This window comes from Rhinopithecus roxellana, chromosome 6 (assembly GCF_007565055.1).
Source record: "Rhinopithecus roxellana isolate Shanxi Qingling chromosome 6, ASM756505v1, whole genome shotgun sequence".
Taxonomy (NCBI): Eukaryota; Metazoa; Chordata; class Mammalia; order Primates; family Cercopithecidae; genus Rhinopithecus; species Rhinopithecus roxellana.
In genome coordinates, this window is record NC_044554.1 from 114725679 (window position 1) to 114743826 (window position 18148).

Here is an 18148-nt window from a genome sequence, read left to right on the forward strand (position 1 = left end):
GGTCATCAAGATAGAAAGTTAACAAAGAAACAATGGATTTAAACTATACCCCGGAACAAATGGACTTAACAGATCTTTACAGAACATTCTACCCAACAACTGCAGAATATGCATTGCTTTCATCAGAGCGTGGAACTTTCTCCAAGACGGACCATACGATAGGACACAAAACAAGTCTTAATAAATTTAAGAAAATTGAAATTATACCAACTACCTCCCTGACCACAGTGGAATAAAACTAGAAATCAACTCCAAAAGGAACCTTCAAAACCAGACAAATACATGGAAATTAAATAACCTGCTCCTGAATGATCACTGGGTCAACAATGAAATCAAGATGGAAAATTAAAAATTCTTCAAACCAAACAATAATAGTGACACAACCTACCAAAATCTCTGGGATACAGCAAAGGCGGTGCTAAGAGGAAAGTTCATAGCCCTAAATGCTTACATCAAAAAGTCTGAAAGAGCACAGATAGACGATCTAAGGTCACACCTCAAGGAACAAGAAAAACAAGAACAAACCAAACCCAAACCCAGCAGAAGAAAGGAAATAACCAAGATCAGAGCAGAACTAAATGAAATTGAAACAAACAAAAAAAATACAAAAGATAAATGAAACAAAAAGCTGGTTCTTTGAAAAGATAAATAAAATTGATACACCATTAGCAAGATTAACCAAGAAAAGAAGAGAGGATTCGAGGCTATTATGAACACCTTTAGGCACGTAAACTAGAAAACCTGGAAGAGATGAATATATTCCTGGAAAGACATAACCCCCTAGCTTAAACCAGGAAGAATCAGATACCCCAAATAGATCAAAAACAAGCAGTAAGAGTAAAACGGTCATTTTAAAATTTGCCAACAAAAAAAAGTCCAGGATGAGATGGATTCATAGCTGAATCCTACCAGACAACTAAACAAGAATTGGTACCAATCCTATTGATACTATTCCACAAGAGAAAGAGGGAATCCTCCCTAAATCATTCTATGAAGCCAGTATCATCCTAACACCAAACCAGGAAAGGACATAAGCAAAAAGCAAACTACAGACCAATATCCTCGATCCATAGAGATGCTAAAATCCTTAACAAAATATTAGCTAACCGAATCCAAACACATACCAGAAAGTGTTGATCAAGTGGGTTTCATACCACAGACGCAGGGAAGGTTTCACATCCGCAAGTCAATAAATGTGATCCACCACATAAACAGAATTAAAAACAAAAATCACATGATCATCTCAATAGACGCAGAAAAAGCATGGAACAAAATCCAGCATCGCTTTATAATTAAAACCCTGAGCAAAATCTACATACAAGGGACATATCTCAATGGAATAAAAGCCATCTATGACAAACCCACAGCCAACATAATACTGAATGGAGAAAAGTTGAAAGCATTCCCTCTGAGAAATAGAACAAGAAAAGGATGCCCACTCTCATCACTTCTATTCAACACAGTGCTAGCCAGAGCCATCAGACAAGAGAAATAAATAAGGGCATCCAAATTGGTATAGAGGAAATCAAACTGTTGCTGTTTGCTGATGATATGATTGTATACCTAGAAAACCCTAAAGACTTCTCCAAGTAGCTCCTAAAACTGATAAATGAATTCAGCCAAGTTTCAGGATATGAAATTAATGTATACAAATCAGTAGCTCTCCTATACATCAACAGTGACCAAGCTGAGAATCAAATCAAGAACTCAACCCGTTTTACAATAGCTGCAAAAAAACAAATAAATAAAACACTTAGGAATATACCTAACCAAGAAGGTGAAAGGCCTCTACAAGGAAAACTACAAAATACTGCTGAAAGAAATCACAGATGACACAAACAAATGGAAACACATCCCATGCTCATGGATGGTTAGAATCAATATTGTGAAAATGATCATACTGCCAAAAGCAATCTACAAATTCAACGCAATTCCCATCAAAATACCACCATCATTCTTCACAGAACTAGTAAAAACAATCCTAAAATTCATGTGGAACCAAAAAAGAGTCCATGTAACCAAAGCAAGTCTAAACAAAAAGAACAAATCTTGAGGTATCACATTACCGATTTCAAACTATACTATAAGGCCATAGTCACCAAAACAGCATGGTATTGGTATAAAAATAGGCACACAGACCAGTGGAACAGAATAGAGAACCCAGAAATAAACCCAAATACAGCCAACTGATCTTCCACAAAGCAAACAAAAACATACAGTGGGGAAAGGACACCCTATTCAACAAATGGTGCTGAGATAATTGGCAAGCCACATGTAGGAGAATGAAACTGGATCCTCATCTCTCACCTTATATAAAAATCAACTCAAGATGGATCAAGGACTTAAATCTAAGACTTGAAACCATAAAAATTCTAGAAGATAATATCAGAAAAACCCTTCTAGACACTGGCTTAGGAAAAGATTTCATAACTAAGAATCCAAAGCAAATGCAATAAAAACAAAGATAAACAGCTGAGAATTAAAGAGCTTTTGCATGGCAAAAAGAACCATCAGCAAAGTAAACAGAAAACCCACAGAGTGGGAGAAAATCTTCACAATCATACATCTGACAAAGGACTAATATCCAGAATCTACAATGGACTCAAATTAGCAAGAGAAAAACACACAATCCCATCAAAAAGTGGGCTAAGGGGCCGGGTGCAGTGGCTCAAGCCTGTAATCCCAGCACCTTGGGAGGCCGAGGCGGGCAGATCCCAAGGTCAGGAGATCGAGACCATCCTGGCTAACATGGTAAAACCCCGTCTCTACTAAAAACACAAAAAATTAGCCAGGTGTGGTGGCGGGTGCCTGTAGTCCCAGCTACTTGGGAGGCTGAGGTAAGAGAATGGGGTGAACCCGGGAGGCAGAGCTTGCAGTGAGCCGAGATCACGCCACTGCACTCCAGCCTGGACAACAGAGTGAGACTCTGTCTCAAAAGTAAAAAAGGTGGGCTAAGGACACAGACAATTCTCAAAAGAAGATACACAAATAGCCAACAAACCTATGGAAAAATGCTCAACATCACTCATGATCAGGGAAAAGCAAATCAAAACCGCAATGTGATACCACTTTACTCCTGCAAGAATGGCTGTAATCACAAACAAAAAAGAATAGATGTTGGCGTGGATGCAGTGAACAGGGAACACTTCTACACTGCTGGCGGGAATGTAAACTAGTCCAGCCGCTATGGAAAACAGTGTGGACATGTGTTAAAGAACTAAAAGTAGAACTATCATTCGATCCAGCAATACCACTACTGGGTATCTACCCAGAGGAAAAGAAGTCATTATACAAAAAAGATACTTGCACACACATGTTTACAGCAGCACAATGTGCAGTTGCAAAAATGTGGAACCAACCCAAATGCCCATCAATTAACAAGTGGATAAAGCAACTGTAGTATATATAACAATGGAATACCACCCAGCCATAAAAAGGAATGAAATCATGGCATTCACAACAACCTAGACGGGATTGGAGACTATTATTCTAAGTGAAGTAACCTAGGAACGGAAAACCAAACATCACATGTTCTCACCCACAAGTGGGAACTAAGCTATGATGATGCAAAGGCATAAGAATGACACATGGACTTTGGGGACTCGGGGGAAAGGGTGGGAAAGGGGTGAGGGATAAAAGACTAAAAATTGGGTTCAGTAAATACCGATTGTGTGATGGGTACACCAAAATCTCACAAGTCACCACTAAAGAGCTTAACTCATGTAACCAAATACTACCTGCTTCCCAAAAACCTATGGAAATAAAAAAACCTAAAACTAAAAAAAAAAAAAAAAAAAGAAATTATAAAAGGCACAGACAAATGGAAAGACACCCTATGTTAATGGATTGGAAGACTTAATATTGTCAAAATATCCATAATACCCAAGCAATTTACAGATTCAATGCAATCCCTGTCAAAATCCCAACTTTTTTTTTTTTTTTTTCCTGAGACGGAGACTTACTCTGCCACCCAGGCTGGAGTGCAGTGACATAATCTCAGCTCACTGCAACCTCTGCCTCCTGGGTTCAAGTGATTCTCCTGCCTCAGCCTCCCAAGTAGCTGGGATTACAGGCATGCTCCACCATGCCTGGCCAATTTTTGTATTTTTAGTAGAAATGGGGTTTCACCACATTAGCCAGGCTGGTCTTGAACTCCTGACCTCAGGCGATCCACCCGCCTCAGCTTCCCAAAGTGCTGGGACTACAGGCATGAGCCACTGCACCTGGCCCCCAGTGGCATTTTTTTTTTTTAACAGAAATAGAAAAAATAATTCTAAAAGTCTTATGGAATGACAAACGACCACAAATAGCCAAATTAATCTTGAGAAAGAACAAAGTTGGAGGCATCACACCTCCTGATTTCAAAATATATTATTACACAAAGCTAGTTATCAAAATAGTATGGTACTGACATAAAGACAGATACATAGAACAACGGAACAGAATAGAGTGCCCAGAAATAAATCCATTTATGTACAGTCACATGATCTTACACAAGGCTGCAAATAATACACAACAGGGAAAGAAAAATGTCCTCAACACATGGTGCTGGGAAAACAGGAGATTCACATTCAAAAGAATGCAGCCTTCTCTCACACCATACACAAAAATCAACTTACAAAGGATTAAAGACTTAAACGGAAAACATGAAACTATAAAACTCTCAAGAGAAAAACACAGAGGGAAGCCTTCACAACACTGGCCTTGGCAATGATTTCACGGATATAACACCAACAGCGCAGGCAATAAAAACAAAAATATATAAGTGGGAATACATAAAACTGAAAAGCTTCTGTACAGCAAAGTGGACAATCAACACAGTGATGGAAATGAGAGAAAATAGCTACAAATTGTATATCTGAAAAGGGGTTAATATCCAAAATACGTAAGAAACTTCCACAGCACAAAGGTAAAAACAACTAATAACTTGATTAAAAAACAGGCTAAGGACTTGAATAAAACATTTCTCTAAAGACATACAAACAGCCAACATGTATATGAAAAAATGTTCAATGTCACTAATTACCAGGGCAATGTAAATCAAAACCACAATGAGTTATCACCTCACACCTGTTAGGATGGCTATGATTAAAAAAAAAGACAAGTGTTGACAAGGCTGAAGAGAAATCGGAACCCTTGCAGACTGTTGGTGAGAATGCAAAATGATGCAGCTGCTCTAGAAAATATGTGGGTTCCTGAAAAAACTAGAAACAGAACTACCATATGATTCAGCAATCTCCCTTCTGACTATTTATCCTAAAGAATCACCATCGCAATCCCAAAGAGATATTAGCACTCCTATATCCACCGAGGCAATGTTCACAATAGCAAAGATGTGGAAACAACCTAAATGTCTATTAACGGATGGATAATGAAAATGTAGTATACAGTGGAATACTATTCACCTTTAAAAATATTTGAAAAAAGGACATTCAGCTGGGCATGATGGCTCATGCCTATAATCCCAGCACTTTGGGAGGCCAAGGCAGGAGGATCACTTGAGCTCAGGAGTTTGAGACCAGCCTGGGCATCACAGTGAGACCTTGTCTCTACAAAAAATAAAAAAATTAGCCAGGTATGGCAGTGGGTGCCAGTAGTCCCAGCTACTTAGAAGGCTGAGGTGGGAGGATCATTTGAGCCCAGCAGGTCAAGGCTGTAGTCACCACATTCCAGCCTGGGCAAAAGAGCGAGACTCCATCTCAAGGAGGGAAAAAAGGAAATTCTGCAATATGCAACAACATAGATGAATCTTGAGGACATTGATCTAAGTGAAAAAGAGAGTCACAGGAAGACGAATACTGCATGATCCCACTTATACAAGGTATCTAAAATGGTCAAGTTCACAGACTCAAAGACTGGAAATGGTGGTTCTCAGGGACAGGGACAGGGACAGGGAAGGAAATTGAGAGTTACTAATCAATGTTCATAAAGCTTCAGTCAAGCAAGATGAGTAAGCTCTAGAAATCTGCTGTACAACATTGTACCTATAGTCAACAATATAATTGCACATTTAAAAATTCGTTAAGTGGGGCTGGGCGCAGTGGCTCACGCCTGTAATCCCAGTAATCTGGGAGGCCGAGGCAGGCAGATCACGAGGTCAGGAGTTCGAGACCAGCCTGGCCAACACAGTGAAACCCTGTCTCTACTAAAAATATAAAAAATTAGCTGGACGTGGTGGCAGGCACCTGTAATCCCAGCTACTCAGGAGGCTGAAGCAGAAGAATTGCGTGAACCTGGGAGGCGGAGGTTGCAGTGAGCCGAGATCACACCATTGCACTCTAGCCTGGGCAACAATGCGAGACTCCGACTCAAAAAAAAAAAAAAATTTTTGTTAAGAGGGTAGATCTCGCCGGACGCGGTGGCTCAAGCCTGTAATCCCAGCACTTTGGGAGGCCGAGACGGGCGGGTCACGAGGTCAGGAGATCAAGACCATCCTGGCTAACATGGTGAAACCCCGTCTCTACTAAAAAATACAAAAAACTAGCCGGGCGACGTGGCGGGCGCCTGTAGTCCCAGCTACTCCGGAGGCTGAGGCAGGAGAATGGCATAAACCCAGGAGGTGGAGCTTGCAGTGAGCTGAGATCCGGCCACTGCACTCCAGTCCAGGCGACAGAGCAAGACTCTGTCTCAAAAAAAAAAAAAAAAAAAAGAGCGTAGATCTCACATTAGGTATTCATACTGCAATAAAATCAAGTTTTAAAAAAGGAAGACAGGGCCAGGCACGGTGGCTCACACCTGTAATCCCAGCACTTTGGGAAGCCGAGGCGGGTAGACCACCTGAGGCCAGGAGTTCGAGACCACCCTGGACAACAGGTGAAACCTGTCTCTACTAAAAATACAAAAATTAGCCAGGTGTAGTGGTACACACCTGTAATCCATGCAACTTGGGAGGCTGAGGCAGGAGGATTGCCTGAACTCAGGAGGCGGAGGCTGCAGTGAGCCAAGATCACGTCACTGGACTTCCAGCCTGGGCCACAGAGCAAGACTCCATCTCAGAAAAAAAAAAAAAAAAAAAAAGGCGGGGGGGGGGGGGACAGTATAGGAAGACAGGAAAAATTATCTCAAATGTTATTAGAATGTCCCAGTTTCCTTTAACCTCAAGTAGACAACTAGGGAGTGGTAAGATATACAGGGACAGCAGTGAAAGTCAAAGCCTCTTGATGAAGGAGTAGGAATCTCCTATGGCTGCTGTAACCAAATAACACAAACTTAGTGACTTAAAATAACACAAATTTACTGAATTTCACTGGGCTAAAATCAAGGTGTGAGCAAGGTTGGTTCCTTCTGGAGACTCTAGGAAAGAATCCATCTCCTTGACATTTCTAGCTTCTAGAGGCCGCCCACACTCCTTGGCTCACGGTCCCTCCTCCTTCCTCAAAGGGCATCACTCCAACTCTGTCTCTGTCTTCGTATCTCCTTCTGACTCTGACCCTCCTGCCTCTCCTATAAGGACCCTGTGATCACATAGAGCCCACCCGGATAATTCAGGATAACTCCCCTTTAACGTACTGACATCTGCAGAATCCCTTTACCCATGTAAAGTAACATACCACAGGTTCCAGGGAATATCACATGGATTACCAACTTCAGGGGCCTTATGCGGCCCACCACAGAGGGGAAGCTGATTCAACCCAGTTTAGAAAAGCCAAATACAATGAAACCTTTACACCTCTATCCCATTCCTTTTTGCTCTTCTACGTTAGAAAATCACTTCAACATATGTTGGCTATTGGATTTGTTTCTAATACACCATTCCACTAGAAGACTTTACAACCATGTGAGAAAAAGGAAAGCAGCCCCCAACATCTGGGAGCTGGCCTGGTAATATCACAGCTGGGTCTTGGTGTTGCTGTAAACTGGCAAGCAACTCAGAGCAAGGCACACACCTCGGCCTTGACGACTGACTCTTCCGTGGAACATAAACAATTTCAGAGAACATCAATATCAGACAAGACCACGATGGATAAAGACTAAACAAGACCACTCTGTAATCACTCCTGAACACAAGCAAAAAACATGAACATTGTCCAAATCACAAAAATGACCATCTCTCTATGCTGGCTAACAGGAATGACTGTTGCTTCTTTACCAGTTACAGCTTTAGCTTTATTCCAGTCTTCTCTCCTTCTAGAAAAGATTTCTTAAGCTATCCAATTACAGAATTATTCCAGCTTCCTAACAGCATCCCATACAGATCAAAGCCTCACTTCCTTAAACCCTTCCCAAACTACCTAGTAGAAGCCCAAATCCCACTTGAAAAGTTACTTAAACACCCCACAGTTCTCCACGGAACTCACCGCAATATGCAATAAGCCCAATTTGTCCAACTACAGGTGTGCTCTTGGTAGTCTTTGGCTGGAGGGCAATGACAAAGGTCAGAAAAGACTACACACTCCACGATAACTGTATTCTGAACTTACATACCAGATTGGTGACTGGTTCCCATCTTCTGCCCAACCACTATCCTCAAGTGGGAAGGATTAAAGTTTTTGATCTCCTGCACAAAGGGTAAGCCATAGAGTTGAGGGCAAGACATTGGCAGAAAACAGCAGGTAAACTCACCTAGAGAGGCAGCAGGTGAAGAATAATTCCTTCTATCCCCATTATCTCCCACCTCTCATTTGGCCTAAAAGAAGCCAACTAAATGGGAAGGTTCTAAAATCTCTGTTGTAAAAGTCCCAGTCTGGTCGAGCACGGTGGCTCAGGCCTGTAATCCCAGCATTTTGGGAGGCTGAGGCAGGGGCGGATCACCTGAGGTCAGGAGTTCGAGAGCAGCTTGGCCAACATGGCAAAACCCCATCTCTACTAAAAATACAAAAATTAGCCAGGCATGATGGCGGGCGCCTGTAATCCCAGCTACTTGGGAGGCTGAGGCAGGATAATTGCTGGAACCTGGGAGGCGGAGGATGCAGTGAGCTGGGATAGCTCCACTGCATTCCAGCCTGGGTGACAGAGCGAGACTCCATGAAAAAAAAAAAAAGTCCCAGTCAACCCCAGACTTGGTTCCAAAAATATTACAGCCAAGAGGGGAGCTTAAGCCATACCCAGGATAAGGAAGAATTCAGATTGCGCAGCCAGGCTGGGCATGGTGGCTCACACCTTGAATTCCAGCACTTTGGGAAGCTGGGGCAGGAGGATTACTTGAGGCCAGGAGAGTTCAAGACCAGCCTAGGTAACATGGAAAGAACCTGTCCATTCAAAAATGGCCAGGCGCACTGACTCACACCTGTAATCCCAGCATTTTGGGAGGCCAAGGCAGGAGGAACACTTGAGGTCAAGGAGTTCGAGACCAGCTTGGCCAACACGGTGAAATCCCGTCGCTACTAAAAATTCAAAAACATTAGCCTGGCATGGTGGCAGGCGCCTGTAATCCCAGTGGGAGGCTGAGGCAGGAGAATCACTCGAACCCGGGAGGCAGAGGTTACAGTGAGCCTAGATCATGCCACTGCACTCCGGCCTAGATGACAGAGTAAGACTCCACATCATAAATAAATAAATAAATAAATAAATAAATAAATAAATAAAATTAGCCAGGTGTGGTGGTGGGCACCTGTAATCCCAGCTACTCAAGAGGCTGAGGCACAAGAATTGCTTGAACCCAGGAGACAGTGGTTGCAGTGAGCTGAGATCGTGCCACTGCACTCCAGCCTGGGTGACAGAGTGAGACTCTGTCGCAAAAAAAAAAAAGGCAATGACTCACCTGTAATCCCAATACTTTCCGAGGCTAAGGTGGGTGAATAACTTGAGCCCAGGAGTTCAAGACCAGCCTAGGTAACATGGTGAAACCTAGTCTCTACAAAAAATACAAAAATCAGCCAAGTATGGTTGTATGTGCCTGTAGTCCCAGCTACTTGGAAGGCTCAAGTAGGAAGATCTCTTGAGCCTGGGAGGTAGAGGCTGCAGTGAGCCATGTTTGTGCCACAGCATTCCAGCCTGAGTGACGGAACGACACTCTGCCTCAAAAATAATTTTGAAGAGAGTCACAGCCTACAAGGTGGCAATCCTGACGGCTGGGAAGCATCCTCCCGCAGAGCACAGAAACAGACACTTTAAGGGAGGATCGAACAGGGATTTATGCTGAACGGGTTGGCCAAGTTTATATATTTAACAGGTTATAGGAAGAGCTATGAATATTCACAAAGCGGGGGAGGTCATGCACATGTAGGCTGAATAAACATGTATGTTACATACTTATCCGCATTCACATGTGGGTGGAGACTTAACATCTAAACGCATTACAATGAGGCCCTGTAGTCAGATGGCGAAGCAGGGACATGAAGGCACTCAAGTGCACGGCCTCTGTAAATTGGCCAGAACCAGTTCATGCTCAGTGCTCTTATCAGGACAAAGTTACTGAAATCAGTCTCTTATCCAATCAAAGCTGTAGTTATAGCTTGTGGAACAGGGGAGTGAGGGTCAGTTAGTCAGGGTCTGGCAGTGAGTGAGCTGCATTTATTAATATTGCTTATCTGGAGGCCAGTGCTTGTTTAGCTGCTAGAAAAAAAGAAACACCTTGAGATAGTTAGAACCAAGTTTATTCCTTAAGGGCGGGGGGGGGGGGGGGGGGGGGGGGTGCTTTACTTAACCCTTGCCTGGCATGGCCCTACATCTTGTTCACCGTTTGGTATTTTATTGCCACAAAGAGTCTGTTCTCTCAGTCTTAAGATCTCTATTTTAACAATAATGCTGGTCAGTTGTTGTTTTTAAAACTCAAAAGGGAGTGGGTATAACAAGGCGTGCAAGATCTCTCATCCCATTCTGGCTGGGAATTCAGTTTTTAAGGTTTCCTGGGGTCCTCTTAGCCAAGAGAGGGTCTACTCAGTTAGTTGGCAGTCTTAAGATTTCATAGCTAGCTCTCAAAAGAAAGGAAATGGATCATTACTACCTGATATTAATAGCCAAAGTCAAATATGATCACTAAAGCAACTGACAAGAGATCTATGAGATATTCATAACACAAAAGACAAAATTATTACATGAGTATTTAAAAGTTAAACACTACATTGTACACAAAAATTAATTCAAAATGGATCAAAGACCTAAACATAAGAGCTAAAACTATACAACTCTTAGAGGAAAACCTTCATGATGCCGGAGCTGGTGATGAATTCTTGGATGACACAAAAAAACACATGCAACAAATGGAAAAACAGATAAATTGGACTACAAAATTAAAGACTTGTGTGCACCAAAGGACACTATCAATAGAGTAAAAGGCAACCCTACAGCATGGGAGAGAAGTGTTTGCAAATCACATGTCTGATAAGGGGTTAATATTCAGAATAGATAAAGAACTCCTAGAACTCAACAACAAAAATCAAGCAATTCAATTCAAAAACAGGCAAAGAACAGATATTTCTCCAAAGAAGATGTACATATAGTCAATAAGCACATGAAACAATACTGAACTTCACTAATAATTAGGGAAATGCAAATCGAAACCACCATAAGATACCATTTCACATCCATTTTAAAAAAAAAGAAAAAACAGAAAACAATGTGTGTTGGTGAAGATGTGGAAGAACCGGAAACCCTGGCTCCTTGATAGTGGGAGTATAAAATGGTAAAGCCTCTGTGGAAAACGGTATGGTAGTTCCTCAAAAAATTAAACATAGAATTATCATATGATCCAGCAATTCTACTTCTGAATTGAAAGCAGGGACTCTAATAGATATTTCTACACCCATGATCACAGCAGCATTATTCACAATAGCCAAAAACGGAAACAACTCAGGTCAATTGATGATTGAATGGATAAGCAAAATACGGTATACACAAAAAGAAAATATATTCAGCCTTAACAAATTCTGGGCCAGGTGCGTTGGCCTGTAATCCCAGCACTTTGGGAGGCCAGGGTGGGTGCATGACTTGAGGCCAGGAGTTCGAGACCAGCCTGGGCAACATAACAAAACCCCATCTCTACAAAAAATACAAAAATTAGGCCAGGCGCAGTGGCTCACACCTGTAATCCCAGTACTTTGGGAGGCTGAGGCGGGTGGATCACCTGGGGTCAGGAGTTTGAGACCAGCCTGGCCAACATGGTGAAACCCCATCTCTACTAACAATACAAAAATTAGCCAAGCATGGTAGCGCACACCTGTAATCCCAGCTACTCGGGAGGCTGAGGCAGGAGAATTGCTTGAACCAGGGAGGGAGAAGTTGCAATGTGCTGAGATCACGCCATTGCACTCTAGCCTGGGCAACAAAGACTCTGTCTCAAAAAAAAAAAAAAAAAGAAAAAGAAATTCTGACACATGCTACAACACAGGTGAACCTTGAAGGCATTATGCTAAGTGAAATAAGCCAGACAGAAAAGGACAAATATTTTGTGGTTCAACTTGGAACAGTCAGATTCATATAGGCAGAACCAGCAGCTGGAGAGAGTGGGGAATGGAGAGTTACTGTTTCATGGGTATCAAGTTTCAGGTGATGAAAAAGTTCTGGAAATGGATAGTGGTGGTGGTTGCACAACAATGTGGATGTATTTAATGCCACTGAACTGTATATTTAGATATGGTAAATTGCATGTTATATATATATATATATATATCTTATGATTAAAAAGTTAAGCAATTATAGCATTATGTAGCAAAATCAGAAACAACTGAATAATTTCAAAAACTGACAACAGGTCTTACAGAAAAAGCAAGTATTTACATTCACTCTAAATATAAATCATTTGAGAAAGAAATGCCAAAGACTGGGAACCCTGAGCCTGGTCACTGTCTATGCTGGTTCTGTAGAAGATGGAGTAGACTCAACCAGCCAGGGGTGCTGGATTGAGGGAAACAGGGGTGAGGAGAGTCAGAACTAAAGAACTCTGTAATCAGTACCAAAACCGAGTTGTTTTCAGGGGAGTAGACAAAGCTCTGGACTGTTTTAACATGTGTCCCTTTCTCAACCGAAATTCTAGAATCTCTAATTAATTAAAACTAAAGCCAAAGAGCAGGAGGATCACTTGAGCCCAGGAGACAGATCTGGTCAACATGATGAGACCTCACCTCTACAAAAAATTAAAAGATTAGCTGGGTCTGCTAGTGCACACCTGTATGATTCACGCCTGCAGTCCCAGCTACTTGGGAAGCTGAGGTGGGAGGATCGCCTGAGCCTGGGAAGTCAAGGCTACAGTGAGCCATGATTGCGCCACTGCACTATAGCCTGGGCAAGAGAGTGAGACCCTGTCTCAAATTAAAAAATAATAATAAAACTAAAGACAAATAGACCAATAAAACAGCATAAAGTCTAAAATTAAACCTTATGAATATACAGTTACCTATCTGTGACAAAAGTCATAAATAGTGCTGGAGCAACTGGACATTCCTGTGGGAGAAAAAAATATGACTCCTACCTTGCACCAGACACAAAAAATAAATTCTAGATAGACTGCAAATTTAAATGAGAATAATTCAATAAAGCATTTTGAGAAAAGAACAAGAGAACGTCAGTCTTAGAGTAAGCGATTTCTTAACCGGGACATAAAAAGTACTCAAAAAATTTTAATAAATTGAACTATATTAAAAGTAATAATTTCTGTTGATCAGAAGATATCATTAAAAGTGAAAGGCATCCACAGAGTGGGAAATAAATATGTGCTGCATATATATATATATATATCTGACAAAGAAATCTTATCCATTTGTATTACAATATAATACAAGTTATACTGTAAAGACCTTGCAAATCAATATTAAAAAGATAAACTTAATTTTTAAATGGGGGAAAAAATTTGACCCTTCACAAAAGATTGCCAAATGGCTAATAAACAAACAGGTGCTCAAATTCATTAGTTATCAGGAAAATGCAAATTAAAATTATTCGTATGATGAACACTATAACACACTTGCTAGAATGACTAAAATTAAAAAGGGACAGCAAATACCAAGCGTTGGTAAAGATGAGAAACAACCACACCTCTGAGACTCTCAGTACTGGCGGAAGCGTACACTAGTACAACCACTTCGGAAAATTGTTTAAAAGTATCTACTAAAGATGAACAAATGCACACTCTTTAACCTAGGGTTTCCATTTCTAGGGCTATACCCAACAGAAATGCACAAACATGTCCACCAAAAGCTATGTACAAAAATATTCATAACCAGCCGGGTGTGGTGGCTCACACCTGTAATCCCAGCACTTTGGGAGGCCAACGTAGGTGGATCACGTGAGATCAGGAGTTCAAGGCCAGCCTGACTAACATGGTGAAACCCCCTCTCTAATAAAAATAGAAAAATTAGCTGGGTGTGGTGGCATGCGCCTGTAATCCCAGCCACTCGGGAGGCTGAGGTAGGAGAATCACTTGAACCCAAAGGCAGAGGTTGCAGTGAGCCAAGATTGTGCCACTGCACTCCAGCCTGGGAGACAGAACGAGACTCCATCTCAAAACAAACAAATAAACAAATATATATATATATATTCATAGCCAAGACCTAGAAACTACTGAAGTGCCCATCAACAGTAAAATGAAAAATAAATTGTGCTATAGTCACACAACTACAGCACTGAGAATGAATTATAACCACGTACAAAATGGAGAAATTTCACAAACACTGTAGAAGAAACTGGACACAAAAGAGTGTATAATGTAAGATTCTATTTACATAAAGTTCAAAACTAAGCAAAAACTAATCTATGATATTAGAAGGCAGGGCAATGTTTACCCTTGGTGGAGGAGAAAGTAACTGGAAGGGGGAAAGGAGTCAGTCTCCGGGATGATAGTAATATTCTGTTTCTTTTTTTCTTTACTTATAATGGTAGAGATGGGGATTCACTACGTTGCCCAGGCTGACCGGTCTCAAACTCCTGGTGGATTCAGGAGTACACAGGTGTGTTTAGTATGAAATTATCTGAAGGGTACATGTATGACTTCACGAACTTATCTCTGTGTATTTTAGCTTCAATTAAAAAAATTACAAATAAATTTGTACCAAATTCCACGAACTCAAATTCCACCAGCTCAGACTTCATATGTCCTCTTTATTCAAAGTATGACTTCCAAAGTGATTCTCAATTTTCAAGATCAGTAAGTACACAAATTAGACAATTCTTCACCTCGAACCAAGTGTGACTGAATCATAGACAACTTAGGAAAGGGGTAAATACAAATATAAAAAATTGATATACTTTACAACCGTTATGAAAACACAGATAAACCCAATTGTAATACATTCTAGAGCATCACGAAATTATAAAAACATCAAAGTAGACTTTCCAAGGTCAAGTCCGCTTCCTGACCCCTGCCAACAGCACGCATAGAAACATGGGCCAAAAAAGAGCTGCTTCCCTAAGAAGTTGCTTCCAGAGCAAAATGGACTTTTGCTGAGGTTCTCACTCCCATAAATAACCAATATTCTCACCCCAAAAGGGAAGGTTTCGAACTCAATCCACGTGGGGGCTGGGAGAGATGAAAAAGGGATGGAAACGTGAGGCGCCGGGAGGGCAGGAGGTGTTGACTGGGACAAGGTAACCGGCCGGGTCCAAACGCGAGAGGGGGGCGGGCTCCGCGCAGCCTGGTCCTTCCAGGACCCGCCGGGCCCACCCAGGCTCTCGGGACGCCTGCGCATCCACCTGCCTACCTGGCCGGGCGGCGGAGCGCGGGGGCGCGCACCGGCGGGGCCGCCGTCCACACCCCGAGGCGCGAGCCGCACATCCCCCCAGAGAGGAAGCCCCCGGGGTCCCGGAGCGCGGCGCGTACCGCAGCCCTCCCCGCGGAAAGGGAAAGGCAGGACGGGGGTCGCGGGGCAGGGGCGGGGTCCGGGCTGGCACAGAGGGAGCGGGAGGGGGCAGGGGAGGCAGAAGCGGAGCGGGGGGCAGGCAGGGGGAGGGGAGGGGAGGGGAGGGAAGGGAGAGCGGCAGAGGCCGGGGCGGGTGGCGCGCGGCGCAGGCCCGGAGGTGAGGAGCCCGGGGGCAGGGACGGAGGGCCCGGGCAGGCACGCGGGGCTGTCAGGGCTGCCTCGGTCCCCACGCACCGTGGACTCCCGCACTTGGCTGTGGAAGTGCTGCTCCCGCGCCGACACCTCGTCCTGCCCTTCCATCCTCCTTCATGCCCGCCGCCGCGCCGCCCGCGTCCGCGCGCTCCGCCGCACCATCGCCCGCCCGCCGCAGAGGCTCGGACGGCCGCGCCGGGGACCGGGACCGGCACGGCCCCGCGAGCCGCGGTTGAAAGAGGTACCGTGACCACTACACCGGCCGCCGCCTCAGCAGCCTCAGGCGAGCTACTCTGGCTGAGGGAGGGCGGGCGCCGCGCAGCCGGGGGCGGGGCGGGGGCGGGGCGGGGCGGGGAGGGGGCGGTGCAGAGACACGTCAGACGAAAGGCGCCGACACGTCAGAGAAGCGCGCCTCGCGGTCTTCCGGGCCGCTGGGCCGGGAGGCCCCGAGGGGGCGGGGTCCAGCCACGCCCTCAGGAGCTACCCCAGTTAGGGAGGCTCTGTCCTGGCGTAGGGTGGGGACGGGGAGCGCGTCGAGGGTTCTGCGACTTCTGCCCACCTGGCCCGGCCGCAGTCTCTGAGTTCCTGTTCCTCACAGGAGCTAATTATTTATGAGAGCTGCAAGGTGCCCCTCCCCCAGTTACTCAGTGCTTGGCACTCAGCACCCCTTAACTCAGCACTCAGTACCGCACTCAGCCTCAGAGGACCTGGGCAGAGGGAAGCAGGGAGTCTCCTGCGGAAACTCTTGCTCTGCCAAAGTCGGTTGAAAGGTCGGAAATCGGTGGTTTGGGGCCGGGCTTTGGGCGGAAACCCAGCTTCTCTGGGCCTGATAAGGGTCTTGGGCTGTCCCACCTGGAAAACTCAGATAACCGAACTGGCGAGGCCCTTGTCAAGCCCTTCCGGTAGCTCTAGGGTGAGTTTTATGACCCTCAGTGGACCCTAAACAGCACGTAATACATGTATTTGTCACCGCCAAATATATCAAACACAATGATTCACCCTCCATTCCCCATTATCTTTCTTTTTGCTATAACATTTGAATTTAAGGGAATGTTTGTAATTTTACCTTGGGATTTATTTGGCTACGAGGAAGTCATTTAAATTGCTAGTGGCTATGATTTTTGTTTTTGGCATCTTTGAGAATTCTTAGGAAGTGTGAAAATCTACAAATTGTTTTCAAATATCATTTAGATTTTTTTTTTTTTTTTTTTTTTTTTGAGACGGAGTTTCACTCTTGTCGCCCAGGCTGGAGTGCAGTGGCGATCTCGGCTCACTGCAACGTCCGCCTTCTGGGTTCAAGTGATTCTCCTACCTCAGTCTCCTGAGTAGCTGGGATTACAGGCGCCCACCACCGCGCCCGGCTAATTTTTGTATTTTTAGTAGAGACAAGGTTTCACCACGTTGGCCTGGCTGGTCTCAAACTCCTGACCTCAGGTTATCCGCCCACCTCGTCCTCCGAAAGTACTGGGATTACAGGCGTAAGCCACCGTGCCTGGCCGTTATGTAGATCTTTATGAATCTAAATTTAACAGCTAATGAAGTTGGTGCAAAGTTTTTCAAAGACAAATATATGGTAATTTAAATGTTGCCGTTTCTCTTCACAATTTTGAGTTAAAATTTTTTCACAACTCAAACTTGTTAATGGTGCTTGGCGAAGTTGGAGGCCCCGACACATTGTTTCTATGAGTTCACTATAGCTGAACATTGTGGTGGTGGGAAAACTTAGAGAACCTGAGGCTTGTTCTCAGCATGTGCCCTGCTGCCACAGGCTGATTGATCATAATCCAAGAACAACTGTCAACTGGTTGAATTCAACGTTCACCTTTATTTTTTAGAATGTTTTGGAGCCCTAAAAAACCTGGATAATTTCTGGGTTACCTCTGAAGGGCAAGCAGATTAGATTTTAAAGTGTACAGCATTTAAACACAGATTCCGGAAAGTGATTGCATGCAGGATTTCTCATCTTTTTAATGCAACATTCCAACCATGTAGACCTTTCGATTTTCTTTTATGCAATCAGCCCTAAAGGTTTACCCACCACTGTACTTGTAACACTTAACCCAAGGTAGCAGGCTTCAGCAATGGGCCACGTACTCACCACTCCCTGTACGCTCACCCCTCTGCCATCTACCTTTGTCCTTCCTCCCAGCAAGAAATGGACTCTGCTTTCCAGCCCTGGAATCAGCCTGGCTGGGTGACCTGCTCTGGCCAGTGGGACATTAGAA

General features: G+C 43.8%; 1 protein-coding gene across 8 annotated transcripts in view; it reads right to left on the bottom strand.

Annotated features, from left to right (window-relative positions):
• LMBR1 (limb development membrane protein 1) overlaps positions 1 to 16245 on the bottom strand; it is a 218309-nt gene extending 202064 nt beyond the window's left edge. For 4 of the 8 annotated variants that reach the window (XM_030931963.1, XM_030931972.1, XM_030931971.1 and 1 more), the window contains exon 1: positions 15966 to 16245. In XM_030931963.1, coding sequence (XP_030787823.1) covers positions 15966 to 16031 — 66 coding nt within the window. In that variant the 5' untranslated portion in view covers positions 16032 to 16245. Of the gene's footprint in view, positions 1 to 15353; positions 15561 to 15965 lie in introns of those variants that run through there. The other 4 variants (XM_030931966.1, XM_030931964.1, XM_030931965.1 and 1 more) reach the window with 2 other exon arrangements.
• Between the last annotated feature and the right edge of the window lie 1903 nt (positions 16246 to 18148).